The sequence below is a fragment of the Anguilla anguilla genome, chromosome 10, assembly GCF_013347855.1.
Source record: "Anguilla anguilla isolate fAngAng1 chromosome 10, fAngAng1.pri, whole genome shotgun sequence".
In the NCBI taxonomy this organism is placed as follows: domain Eukaryota; kingdom Metazoa; phylum Chordata; class Actinopteri; order Anguilliformes; family Anguillidae; genus Anguilla; species Anguilla anguilla.
Genome location: NC_049210.1, coordinates 28,732,154 through 28,746,255, shown reverse-complemented (window position 1 = coordinate 28,746,255; position 14,102 = coordinate 28,732,154). Strand labels below are relative to the sequence as shown.

General features: G+C 41.0%; 1 protein-coding gene across 1 annotated transcript in view; it reads left to right on the top strand.

The window, feature by feature from the left end:
* tor2a (torsin family 2, member A) overlaps positions 1-13,873 on the top strand; it is a 39,857-nt gene extending 25,984 nt beyond the window's left edge. Inside the window, exon 5 of the mRNA XM_035379988.1 lies at positions 13,204-13,873. Coding sequence (XP_035235879.1) covers positions 13,204-13,448 — 245 coding nt within the window. The 3' untranslated portion in view covers positions 13,449-13,873. The remainder of the gene's footprint in view (positions 1-13,203) is intronic.
* The last annotated feature ends 229 nt before the right edge of the window (positions 13,874-14,102 follow it).

Below are 14,102 nucleotides of genomic sequence, written 5' to 3'. Positions count from 1 at the left end.
ACACACACACACACACACACACAGACACACATCCAACACCTCCTCTATTTCTTTCTCTTTCTCTCTCTCCCTCTCTCTCTCACACACACACACACAGGCTATCCATGACACTGAAGATTCCTCACACACACACACATAGGCTATCCATGACACTGATGAATACACACACACACAGGTTATCATGACACTGAAGAGTACACACACACGCTATCCATGACAGTGAAGAATATAAAAGCCTACCTGCAGGGCTCCAGTAGTGTCTACAACTTCTGCAATTTCTCCAGTTCAGATGTTGTTTGCATGTCAATGTTGGTTTTCTGTAAGGTCAACATCTCTCAATAGTTAATTTCTGCGGACGCTTTTTACTATTTCCAGAGTTGAATTCCATCTGGTCGGAACGTCTTGAATAAGCGACTCCTTCTTTTGCCCGTTTGCAATTTGTTGTTGTGCTAGCTCTGCAGCGTTTGCTGGACTGTGTTTGAAGTGGTCAACGATTTTTTGGCATTTGGCTAGGGCACTGTCAAACGGGCTGTTCTGTACAGACCCTGTGACAACGTTGGAGACAGGTGTTCAAAAGGCAGCTGTCTCGCAGCTACAATCATATTTCTTGCACTATCTGCGCTAAGTGTGCTAACTTTCTTTTTGACGTTCCACTGCTTTGCAACATTCATGAAATGCTCGGCGCATGTTTCAGCGTAGTGCCTCTCTTCGGTTTTCATTATGGTCAGAGCATGTGAACGCAGTTTCCAATGTTCATCAATATAATTCACTGTAACCCCGAGGTAATTATGGTTACCCAGCGATGTCCAGTAGTCTCCAGTGAGAGAAACAGTTGTTGCATGTTCCAACTCCACCACTCGTGTAGCCCTCTCCTTTTCATACAACTTGTGTATTCTTGTTACAATCGTGACTCTCGAGGGTAACTCCTACGTGGAGTCATTCGATGCAATTGTAATAATATTCCTCAGGCCGTCATCTTCCACAATATGAACTGCAACTTGTAGCTACCCTCTTTGCTATGGTATTTGTTAGCTTGCCGGCGTTGATTTATCTATACTTCGCCCGCGAAAGGCATCTAGCGTAGTCTGCCGAAAGTTTCCTCCACTGCTAGCATTGGGTGTTTTGCTGGCGTCAACGGTGTGTTTTGCCTGTAAATGATACTTGAGACTTGAAGTACTTCGGTGATGAACAAATTCAGCCTGGCAGTGGCTACAGATGACTTTGGTTTTATCGAGAGAACCATCGAGGAGAGATTTATAATGAAATTGGCCATTTAAAAGTCCTGTAGCCTTCTCACGTAAGCAGCTAGGCTTCAGTTAGCTTAGACCTACAGATGCTTCAAAAGGTCAAACTACGAAATTGCATTAATGGCATCAAAAAAAAATAGTGGTGTTAATAAAGTAATGCTTTAGCGTTAACTTTGACAGCCCTAATTTAGTCACATATTAGAATGTCATAATATAATTGTACTATAATTCCTCTTGTTTATTTCAGTGTTCAGTGAACAACATTTTTAATGGCTGTACTGGCATACATTTGACTATTGTTGGCTTTTTCTTGCTATGCTGGAATACGAATGTTTAGTGGTAAAAGAATGATTTTATGAATTCTCAGATAGACACTATTGGCATGGATGGGGGGTGTAGTTGCAGATGAGACTGCAGGGAGGGGGTGCTTGGTAAATGGAGGAAAGGTGCAACAACAGTGGCAATTAGAATCTCTGTTTTCGGCATTGTTGTTCCGAATCGTCTAGTAATAAAGCTAGAACACAGAGTTTGTGTTTTGATTGCAGGAGCACTGAGTTGAACTTCTTATGACGCCAGCATCATGGCCACTAGGCATTTGCACCAACAAGTTTGAAGATTGTTCCAACTGTACGATGCAAAATATCTGAAACCAGCTTTCCAAATTCAGTAGAAGGACGAGGGACTTTAAAGAGTATCGCATCACAAAGAAAAAATATGGCTGACACTTCCGGTTAGTTGATGTAGAAAGAAGACGAATGTCCAGAGGGTCTCTCGATTATTCGTTTATTTCCTACTCTTTGAATGTCGAGAACTTTATCTAAATAACCTGAAAGTTAACTTTAACACTTTATAGTAGTTAGAAGCACAGAATGAGCAAACAGAAACAACCCAGCGCTCAAGTACCACTGCAGATGAGAGTTGCTAGTATTAGCAGTAAGTTAGCCACAATGGCCGCAATAGCAGCCTGCACGCCGATACCTTCAACTCCGAGGCGGTCTCCATGAGCAATCTAATTTCTGTGCTGGACAATCAGCTGGCTAGTCTCAGGGAAGACATGCATACTCCGATTCAAGAGTCGATCAGTCCCCTGCAAGCTTCGGTGGATAACCTACGTGCTACGGTCAGCACCTTTCAGGGGCGCCTAGCCTCCGCTGAGTCCCTTGCGGGCGAAAATTTGAGCGAATCAGTCGGGCCGAGACGTCCATTAAAAAGCTACAAGCCGAGAACGCTATACTCTGGGACAAATTGGACAACATGGAAAACAGAGCATTCAGGTCTAACCTGCGCATTGCGAACGTCCCAGAGGGAATTGAAGATGGGCAGGACCCAGTCAAGTTTGTGTCCGGGATGCTGAATGAAATCATGGGTGACGTCTTTGACAAACCTCCGGAGCTAGAGCGGGCGCATCGCTCGCTAGCACCGAAGCCCAAACTAGGAGACCCCCCCAGAAGCTTCATCGCGTGTTTCCATCGACATCAGGAAAAGGAGCGTGCTTTACGCTGGGCCAGGCAGCACGAGCTGAAATTTCAGGGGAAAGTCCTGAGAGTATATCCCGATCTGAGTACCAAAATTTTGAAGAAGTGCGCTGCTTTCAACGCTGTGAAACATGCCCTCTACCAGAAAGAAGTACAGTTCCGCCTGGTGTACCCTGCCCGCCTCAGAGTCTTCTTTGAGGATCAGACCTTCACATTTGAGACGCCTTCGGAGGCTCAGGCATTCTTTGACCGTCGGATTGCCACTCCGAAATAATCATCATTAATACTCGCCCTTTGTGGATAGCCGGGTAGCTAATTGCTGCACGCATCAGATCTGACTGTGCTGCATTGTATTTACAGTAGCCTCGCTAGCCAGCCTTTTAAACTCACTTCGCTATCGCTGCATTTACAGTGAAGGCTGGGCTAGCTCGAGCTTTTGGGTGGTTTCTCTGGATTTATAATCCAGAGATATTTTGTCTCTAATCGAAACCAAATGTGACTGGTGTTACTTTAGTCCTTATCATGCAGGGCGTTGCTGCAAAAGAGCATCCATGCTCAGCGAACCTACCCTGGGTAAATAAAAGTTAAATAAAAAAAATTAAATAAAAATCATTATATATGGTCTTTGCGGCTAACTTTGTAATTATTATTTTGTGCGGTTATTGTTGTTTCATCTAAGCTTCTGTTCTGCGGGATATAACTAGCCAGTCATGAGCGTTGGCTAACGTTGACGGTACAGATCGTTTGTATTAGCTCAGTGGTGCAGACTCTATACTGGGGCATGTTTCCTCCGCACTACGTGTAACTGCAATGGTGCTGGACAATCTCATTTTCTGTGAAGTACTATGGTGCGTTTATTTCAAATCCATCTTAGTTTATTACTGTTCTTTAAATTTGGTACAGATACCCTTTGGGATGTATCTCACCATCTCAGAAGGGGTGCCCAAAAATTCGGACCCATTAAAGGCTCTTTAAAAGTGAAAATCCAAAATGGCCACCAGAAAAGACCCAAGATTCCTAAAACGTGATATAATTTAGACATTTTGGCTTATTATGCTAATGTTAGCTTTTACATTTATAGTAAATAGACAAGTATTAAAGGATTTGCCCAAGATAACCCATGAAAATCTTCTTAAATACATTTTAAACAGCTTTAAACACCAAACATAGGCTTAAAAAATAGTCAGAATGAGATGACCTTCCTAATGAATGCTTTTCTGAGTGGTGTATTTTCAATGGCATATATACATAATTGTTTTTAAAAGCTTTTAAAAGACCCAATGAATGATAATCTATAGATAATTTATTGTGAAAATCTTCATATGACCAGAGATCAAGCCCTCTATTGGGGCACAACTCATTAGCATTTTAATGCCAAAAATTGGCTAATTTCTTATGTTGTGGATAGAAGCACACAGTTGGGTGTAGATACTATTGGGAATGTATAGAAATGTCTTATCATTGCAAAAAAGACCCTGGACTGACCCTGGTCTGACCATTGGGGTAGGGTGGTGGGGGGGTATGAGGGGACAGGGCTCAACTAATCAATAAAGGCAGTATATCAGAACAGTGCTCAGTGACTCGATTAGCCATGTATTTTGTGTTGGAAAAAACATTCCCCCTGGATTATGAAGTTCACATTTAGCATGTAACTATCTTAGGTTAGTTTCCCATTGGCACCGAATAAACTTGAGCTACCGTAACCTATACTGTTTACAATTTAGGTATTTAGCAGACGCTTTTATACCAAAGCATGTTGAACTAGGTATCAGCAATCTGTGAACACTGGGAAAAAAACCTGTTAGCTCCTCACTGATAATAACACAGAAGGGTGCTGTTTACAAAATGCAAACAAGTTCTATCTTCTCCACGGTTTCTTGCTATTCGTTGAATTTGTTGTTTAATCTGGTTATCCAACTTATCTATCGCCTGCCTTGCTAGATAACTGGTATTTTACAGTTGATTATGGTTTGCTTTGATCACCATCAAAAATATAGCATGTCATTTCTTGCATTAGCAATTGTGCAAGCTAATCTGTTTGAATAGGGGTTTGACTGAGTAACATTAGCACGTTAGCGTGCTATTAGCAAATTGTGAGACAGTGAGTCTTAGGAAAATAGCACCTTTTTGCTGATGGGATACCGTATGCATACGGACGAGGGGTACATGGGGGTGGGAGGCATGAGGAACTCATGACAATTTTGACAATCCAGTGCAGATGTTTCAGGGGCTCTCCATGTAGGAATTTTCATCTATCGGAATGACTGGAGATGACACCTGTGACACATTGGCTATGTGTCTGTGATTTTGAAAAAATCCAGTATTTAAGTTATAATCAATCATGTCATCCATACTGCCCCTGTCTGTCAGTGTTTTGAACGGATGCCAGCTCTCGACATTGAACTGAATCGGTTTCCCTGCTGAATTGATTAATACTCTGAGATGCAGACATTTGTAAATGCATGCTGTCAAAGTGTCATGGGTATCAGTTAAACCCTGTCTCTCTCTCCTGGTTCAACCACTTAGCCAGGAATCGAACAGTTTTGCATTGCTGGAAAGATACACCTGTGTTCTGTATGACAAGACAACTGACATTGAAAAGGCCAATGATCTAAAGAAGGACCTGTTTTCTCAAAAATGTCTCTCAATGGAAAACATTCCTCCCACACAGGCTGCACTGCTACAACATTCAAATCGAGCAGGGTACCAAGCATTTGGTCCAAAAGTCTGAAAGCTATCCAATCTGTACCTTCTCCTGAAAAATATGGATGGACCAAAGTAGCTGATTCGTGGACACCGCCATGGACACTCTTGCCAGAGGCTGCCAAAGTTTGTAGAGAACTCCTAAAGAGTGGCTGCAAAACTGAGCCCCTCTGTTCTCGAAAGTGTCGATGCCGAGATGCTGGGTTACCTTACACAGCATTATGCCAATGTGCTGGAACATGTGAATTGGCACATGTGGCAGTGAGTGCCACCCCTCCTGCCTTCCAACACACTCACGTGAGACAACCGTTTTAGTTTTTAGCACTTCCGTGATCTTCATTAAAGCCCACGGCTTTTTTCTTGGACACAACGTAACACAGGGTTTGTCTTTCGTTTCTTTTAACACTGCGTCCTTCTCTCCGGTGTCCGCCCCCGAAGACTCCCGGTCTCCGCTTTTAAAAACCCCAGGCTCACTGTTGAAAACAATCAGAGGCAATCAGCGCAATTAAACAATTGATAATTATCGGCGCTGATTACCTCCACCTGACAGTTGTGACGACGGATCCGAGAGCCGGTCCTCTCACTCTCTCTCTCTCTGCAGCCGACGCTCAAACCACGCCCACCCCACCACAGCACACATGTGAGTCACTATTAGATTATGTCCCTCAAATGAGATATACTGCATGTTAGAAGCTTTTTATTTGATATTACCTTGTAAAAAGGCTTAAAAACAACTGAGTAAAACAAGACTTTAAAAAAGAGGGATTTTTAAGCATTGCTCTATGTAGAACTTTTCAGAATCATTGATATCTTTGGGTTTGTGCTTATGGATCCCCCTCTTCAGTTCAGACCACAGGTTTTTGATGGAATTTAAGTCTGGAGACTGAGATGGCCATTGGAAAACATGGATGTTGATTTCACTTAAGCATTTCAGCAGCCAGGCGTCTTTTTCTCGTTAAATCAAGCCACGCCCCCAGGTTTTAGCTACTTCTGCAAACCCCACCATCCTGGAAGGGGTGGCGGCCTCGCAATCATTTTTCATGTTAATTTCACCCCATTCGAAGTCTCCCTCCCGATTTCTGTTACATCTTTTGAATACATTGCATTTAAATTACACAGTGTCATTGCTGTTCTTATCTATCGCCCCCCTAAACCAAATCTCATTTTTCTGTCTGAATTAACTGAACTACTCTCATCTGCCTGTTCCCTGTCTGCTGCTACTGGGCGACTTCAACATCCATGCTGACTGCACTCAGTGTACACCTGCCTCTGACCTCAATGTAGTCTTGGACTGTTTCAACCTTACTCAACATGTACACTTCCCCGCACACTCCAAGGGCCACACTCTAGACCTTGTCTGTTCTACCGGTCTCAACATCTCAAACCTCACCAGCTCTCTGTTCACTTTGTCTGATCACAGACTGATTAATTTTCTCTAAAATTAATTAATTTCTTCAAGCTCATTAACCTGTCCCTGACCCACTGTGCTGTCCCCTCCGTCTTCAAGACTGCTGCCGTCACCCCAATCCTTAAAAAACCTGGCCTGGACCCAAACACCCTCTCCAACTACCGCCCCATCTCCAACCTCCCATTAATGTCCAAACTTCTGGAAAAGGTTATTGCTTCCCAACTCCGTTCATACATGTCCGACAGTAACCTCTTTGAGCCCCTTCAGTCCGGCTTCCAACCCCATCACAGCACAGAAACAGCCCTCACCAAAGTGGTAACTGACCTCCTCCTATCCTCTGACTCTGGTGCATATAGCATACTCATCCTCCTGGATCTCTCTGCCGCTTTTGACACAGTCAACCACAACATCCTCCTCACCCGTCTGTCTCACCTAGGCATCACTGGCCCATCTCTCAACTGGTTTCACTCATACCTCACAAATAGGTCAGAATTCATATCTATCCATGGTCACACCTCAGATCTTGCTACTGTCACACAGGGTGTCCCACAAGGTTCTGTTCTTGGTCCCCTCCTCTTCACCATTTATATGCTTCTCCTTGGCCCCATCCTCTGCAGCTTTGGTCTCAATTTCCACTTCTATGCAGATGACACCCAAATCTATATCTGCTCTACATCCACAAATCAGCCACCCACTGCCATCATTGAAAACTGTCAAATCCTGGATGCAACACAATTTTCTTAAACTCAACTGTGAAAAAACTGAAATTATTCTCATCGGACCAAAACCCCAGCTCACAAAACTACAAATTCTCCCTCACCATTGACGGTACCCCTGTCTCCACCTCCCCCCTGGTCCGCAACCTCGGTGTCATACTTGATCCATCCCTCTCCTTTGAAAAGCACATCAACAACACTGTCAAGGTTTCATTTTTTCATCTACGCAATATCTCCAGTCTCAGACCCTCTCTCACCCATCCCGATGCAGAAAAACTCATTCACGCATTCATTTCCAGCAGACTGGACTACTGCAATGCACTCCTCACTGGTCTTCCCTCCCGCCTCCTACACAAACTGCAATTGGTTCAGAACTCGGCCGCAAGAATACTGTCCCGCACATCCTCCCAGTCTCACATCACCCCCATCTTGAAAGATTTACACTGGCTCCCAATCACATCACGCATCACATTCAAACTCCTCCTCCTAGTTTACAAATGCCTAAATGGCCTCGCACCCACTTACCTCTCTGATCTCCTGCTCCCCTACCAGCCACCCAGACAGTTAAGTTCATCCACTGCCGGCCTCCTCACCACCATCCCCTCTCAGTGCCGTTCTTTTGGCGACCGCGCCTTCTCAGTTGCTGCCCCCAAACTCTGGAATGCCCTCCCCCCTGACATCCGTACATTTGACTCACTCACCTCCTTCAAATCACGTCTTAAAACCCACCTCTTTTCCCTAGCTTTCCCTTGATGTTTGTCTTCCCCCCTTTTTTTTTCTTCTCTGAATTGTATGTTTCATTGTATGTATGTATGTACCACTTATTGTAAAGCGTCTTTGAGTTCATGAAAAGTGTTATATAAAATAAATGTATTATTATTATTATTATTATTTCTGTTTAGATTTTGATGTATGCTTGGAGTCATTGTCCTGCTGGTCAATCTACCTATGACTAAGTCCTAGCTTCTTAGCAGAGACAACCAAATTTTCTGCCAGAATGTCCTGGTACTTTGTTGAATTCATTGTGCCATTGATCTAAAATAGTGCCCCAGGACCACTGCCAGCAAAACATCTCCAAAATGTCAATGACCCACCTCCATATTTGACAGTAGGTATGAGGTTCTTCTCCGGAATGCATTCCTCTTTTGCCGCCAAACATGTCGATGGTGTGTATGACCAAAACGTTCAATTTTGGTCTCATCTGACAGCACTCTCTTCCAGTCATAATTCCAGTGAGGTTTGGCAAGCTCCAGATTCTTGGTTTTATTTATTGTGCTCAGTAAGGGCTGTCTTCGTGCCACCCTTCCAAAGAGTTAGTTGGTATGGAGGTGCCATTTTATGTTCTTTTTAGACTTGTTGACCGCAAGAAACAAAACCAGTCTCTGCAATTCTTAAACAGTGATCCTTGGGTAATTAATGGCCTCTCTCACCATCTTCCTCACTCTCCATGGGGACACCATGCACTTGCTTCCTCTTCCTGGCAAATTTGCAACCGTTCCATATGTTTTACACCTTACACCAAGTGGTATGTTTAACCGTTTATGTCTTTTTGTGTACCTATTACCAGACTTGTGACGGTAAATTACCATCGGTCTCTTCTGAATTGACAGTTATTTGGCTTTTCCCATGCTGATGGATGACAAAGGGATTTTGTATGCTTGTTACCTCATTTTTATTCTCTGGTGAAACTGGAAGTGATGGAATGACACAATATAGTTCCTTTAGATTGAGATGAACTAAATTAAGTAAAATTGCATTGCCAATTTCATTTTGTTTGATTTTAATTACAATAATTGTTAAGGGTGCCAATAATTATGGCACTTATTGTTTTCAGAAAAAATTAGATTACTTAATAAAAAAACATTGAAGCATGAGAGTAAATGTATTGAAATAAAAGTATATCGTTTTCCCATATGTTTGAACATAACATATAGATTATTATCTGTGTCATTTATTATATGCAGTCTTTTTTCTTCATTTTTATTAAGGGTGCCAATAATTCTGGATCCCACTGTATATATATATATATATATATATATATATATATATTTTTTTTTTTTTCGTCTGTATATTTTACTTAATTCTTTTTATCCATTATTTAAGATTTATCATCTTATTTTTGTTTTCAATTATTACTGTTTCTATATAATTTCTATTTTTCTTTATCCTTGTTATGTTGACAGTATCGGGACTGTTCTAGAGGGAAAAAAATGGGAGGGGGGGAGAAATAAAATTACACTCTTGAATTGTATGCTGATGCTATACCTTTCTTTTGAATAAAAAAATATGCTTAAAAAAAAAATATGGCTTTTCCCCAAACATGAAAAAAAAGAGTATCGCTGAGTCACTGGAGCAGAGGTGATAATTATTTGTATTTCTAATTAGTAGACAGTAGGAAGGAAAGTAGGAAGGAAATAGACCGATTATTGTTTTATAAATGAATATATACCAGTGGATCAATCTATGCATATGTAATAAAGTTAAACCAGACCATTTATATATCAGACAATGATGGTTTAATTATTTAACACCTGAAATTAAGTGTAAGGCACTATGGTAAACTGTGTGTCCAAGGCATGTAAAGTAGTGGAGGAAGCATGCATGTAAAGTATGTCTCCAAACTTGGTAAAATGTAGCTAAAATAGGTTTCCTCATGAGTTTATAACTAAAACAAGATTTATTCCTAAAATAGATTCCTCAGTTTTTTTATTACTTTATCTATATGCAATTTAAAACTAAGCTTATCATCAAGCCAGATACCATGGTATTTTTAGCAAGATACTCTTTCATGCATTTACCTTCTAGAGTGGTGATTTTCAGTTCTTCTATGGACTGAGAATGAAACCTTGAAAACTCTAGGCAGTTAGTTTTGCCTGCATTAAGGACAAGCTGTACATCAAAAAGAGTTGACTGAATATAATTAAAGCATACTTAAGTATTTAAAGACTTGGGCAAGGGTGGAGGTATGGCAATAAGGACTTGTATCATCAGCATATAAGTGGATATTACAATTTGAGTTGATTAAACCATGTGAAAGATTATTAACCCCTTTGCACACATGCCAATCCTTGCCCATTTAGGGGGTACCCTATTTAAAGCTTTATAACTCCAGATGTGAGCATCACAGAGACTTGAAAAATGGCCTAAATGAAGCAAGACATTTGTACCATTTACAATACTAAATTGTACTACAATCTATTATTATTAATAGATTAGTTTATATTAATAATTTTGGAAGAAATAAAGTGCCACAAATGCAATTGTCTAGGCAAAAAATCTAAATAAAATACTGAGAGATTGCAAATATACAGTTAAACTATACATGTCCTGGATCAAAAACTCCTTGACCACAAGTGCGTCAAATCTAAGGGTGGATACGCAGAACTACTAAAGATCTATGAATCAAAAAGTGAGCAGTGTACCCAGTGTCTCAAATCTATCCAAAATGTCTAAATTATGCATTGCTTTAAATCACAACATAATTATGTTTGACTGAAGAATCTCACTGTTGCATCATTTTCAAGTGGGAATTACAAGCTTTCTGTCAGTACAGTGGCTTAAAATATCTACACATCATCACACCAAAGCCTATAAGTAGCCCAACATTTATTGCAGGCATGGGGTAGGTTATATACAAATGGAGATTTGATTTCTGCAATCACAGAGAGCACAGAAGAGTAAACAGGTCCACTATGCTAGCTAGCTCGCAACTAATAGGTTTTACAGTTGGAACAGCAGCTACCCCAAAGCTCTCTGTGTGAGTTTGGTCAATGCCCCTTCACTTAGTATGGGAGGTTGGGGAGAGATATCTCCACATTCAAATTACCTGCTCATTGTTTTTCCAAAAATGAAAAAGGGTCGAGGTGTACCTCTACCATATTCACACCTTTGGCTATTTTTTCTTTGATAGGACACAGTGTTTAAATGACCACATTCTCTTCAGATGGTAAGATGAACACAGGGTCAAGTTACATTAAATAATTTAGGAAATATTGTGGAGCATTGTTTTGGAAAAGAGCATGTTTAATTTGCATGAGCTACAGTACAGTAAGATAGCTAATATTGTTTATTGTAACGTGGCCTCATTTTGATATCAATACTTTTAACAACAGGCCTAGATTTCAAAGTTGCTGTTAAGTTAATGGCTTATACACAGTGCTTTGTATGCTTGAGTAACTTTTTGTATTTTAAAAACACGTTTTTCTTGAGATATCATTCCTTAACACAGTAACCCTAATCCTAATCCTAACCCTAACCGTAAGAAGGTTCTAATCCCAGCCTGGGCCTTTCTGTGTGGAGTTTGCATGTTCTCCCTTTGTCTGCGTGAGTCTCCTCCAGGTACACTGGTTTCCTCACACAGTCCAAAGACAAGCAGGTAGGCTAATTGGAGACTCTAAATTGCCCATAGGTATGAGTGTGTGAGTGTGTGAGTGAATGGTGTGTGTGCCCTGCGATAGATTGGTGACCTGTTCAGGGTATCTTGCCTCTCGCCCAATGCACACTGGGATAGGCTTGCAACCCTGCCCAGGATAAGCGGGTATAGATAATGGATGGATGGATAAATGTATTAAGCATAAGATAATTAAATGTGGAGAGTGACATGCATACGCATAAAAGATAACTATAGACTAAAACTTTTAGTTGGGGCTTGGGTTACTTACAACAATATCTTAGGTGGGTGAATTTGGCAAGGATTGGTAACAACAAAGAAAACAACGTTATCGTTTTCCACCATTATTACCCCCTGAAGTGACCATTTTTATTTTGAATGCTTGTAGAGAAGTCATCCTTTCTGGACTCAGCGCACGTATTGACACAGTTAGCAAATATGCTACGGTCCCCATACGTCCAGTTTTCGACCTGAATGTCCAGTTTTCAGATTATTTGTATATGTCCAGTTTGTGGTCGTAATGTCCTGCCCAAATACTTGATGGAAGAAATTACCGGTAGTTTGTAATGAATTTGCGTGTCTGTGACTCCCTGATCTGACATCAGTTTTAAGGGGGTTCTGAGGCCCCCCCCTCCCCCAGTATAATGCCATTTTTGAGGGGACATTAACACCCCCCTCCACCCCCCATCCAGCAGCTGTATTGTTAACAATCTAGGCAGCTAACCTCAACGTTACCAGTGCCAAGTGGATTATCTATAGGTACCTTTTAAGTTAATTTCTCTGGCTAGCTAGCTATTGTTCAGTATTTTTAGGTATGTAGCAGGATCCACCATGTTTTGGTTAAAGACTAACGGTTACAAATTCAGTCTGTAAGGATAGCAGAGAATGTAGGTCAGTGGTGTCAAACTCGTTGCCATGGAGGGCCGTGTGTATGCAGGTTTTCATTCCAGCCTCAGATCTTGATTATATAATTAGTTAAATTATTTGCTGAATTAGGGATGCAGGTTTGTGCACAATGGTGACCCGACGTCTATGGTGACCCGCATTGTCTAAATAAAAATTTTCTTATATTCTGTGCTTCAATGCAGTTAAACGCATATGGCTGAATGAGTAATTGGACTCAATTAAGGCAGCATTAATTGGTTGGAATGAAAACCTGCATACACACGGCCCTCCATGGCAACGAGTTTGACACCACTGATGTAGGTCATAGTGTAAATAATCGGGTGTAAGGGCTCATTTTAATCTCTCTTTGTGCTTTCAGGTGGATTCTTCCAGTCAAGGATTATTTCTGAAAAGTTGGTTACTTGCTTGGTTCCCTTCCTGCCTCTGAGCCGATGGCATGTGAATCGTTGTGCCCGTCGGGAGCTATGCCAACGTGGCCAATGCCAGCGCAGGGACATTGTTGAAGCTGTGGGGAGTTCACTGACCTACACACTGGAGAATGGCCAATTCTTCTCGAACACTGGCTGCAAATTGGTCCCAGCCAAAGTGAACCTCTTCCTATGACCATGGCCCAGTGATCCAAACTGTTTTTCATCCAAGTTACGAAAGTGGGGTTCACTGAATATGCACAAGTGGGGTTTTTGTCACTTAAATTACTGACCTGGAGCCTTTGATTGGACAGGAATTTATTGATCAACCTTACTTGATTGATGCATGTGTTCATCAGCTATCTTTCATTGGATATATATATATATATATATATATATATATACATCCTTCCAAAAAAGGAGCAGCGTAGTTTACAGCATTGAAGATAGACTATTGTAAATGATTACATACGCTACAATTAATAATAAAGCACTCCACTTCTAAGAATGATTTTTGGCAATATGTTTGCAAAAAAAAAAGCTAAATCTTTTTATGCCATGCAATTATTTATTTTTCCTTTCCATTTTAATGAACAAATAAAAGACATTTCATTTTTGAAATTTGTATGTGTATCCTCACACTAAGTCTAGCCAGTATCTCATAGCAACATGTAAAATATATAGGTGAACATGATCACATGAAACAAGTGTAGCAACTAACTTAACATAGTTTACAGATTTTAATACCTTGATTGTGCCGAAATATGATATGATAGTCTTGCTTGGTGATGCTAACATTTTTGTGAATAATGACCTGGACAATCATTAAGAGGTTGCTATTCTGAAGTTA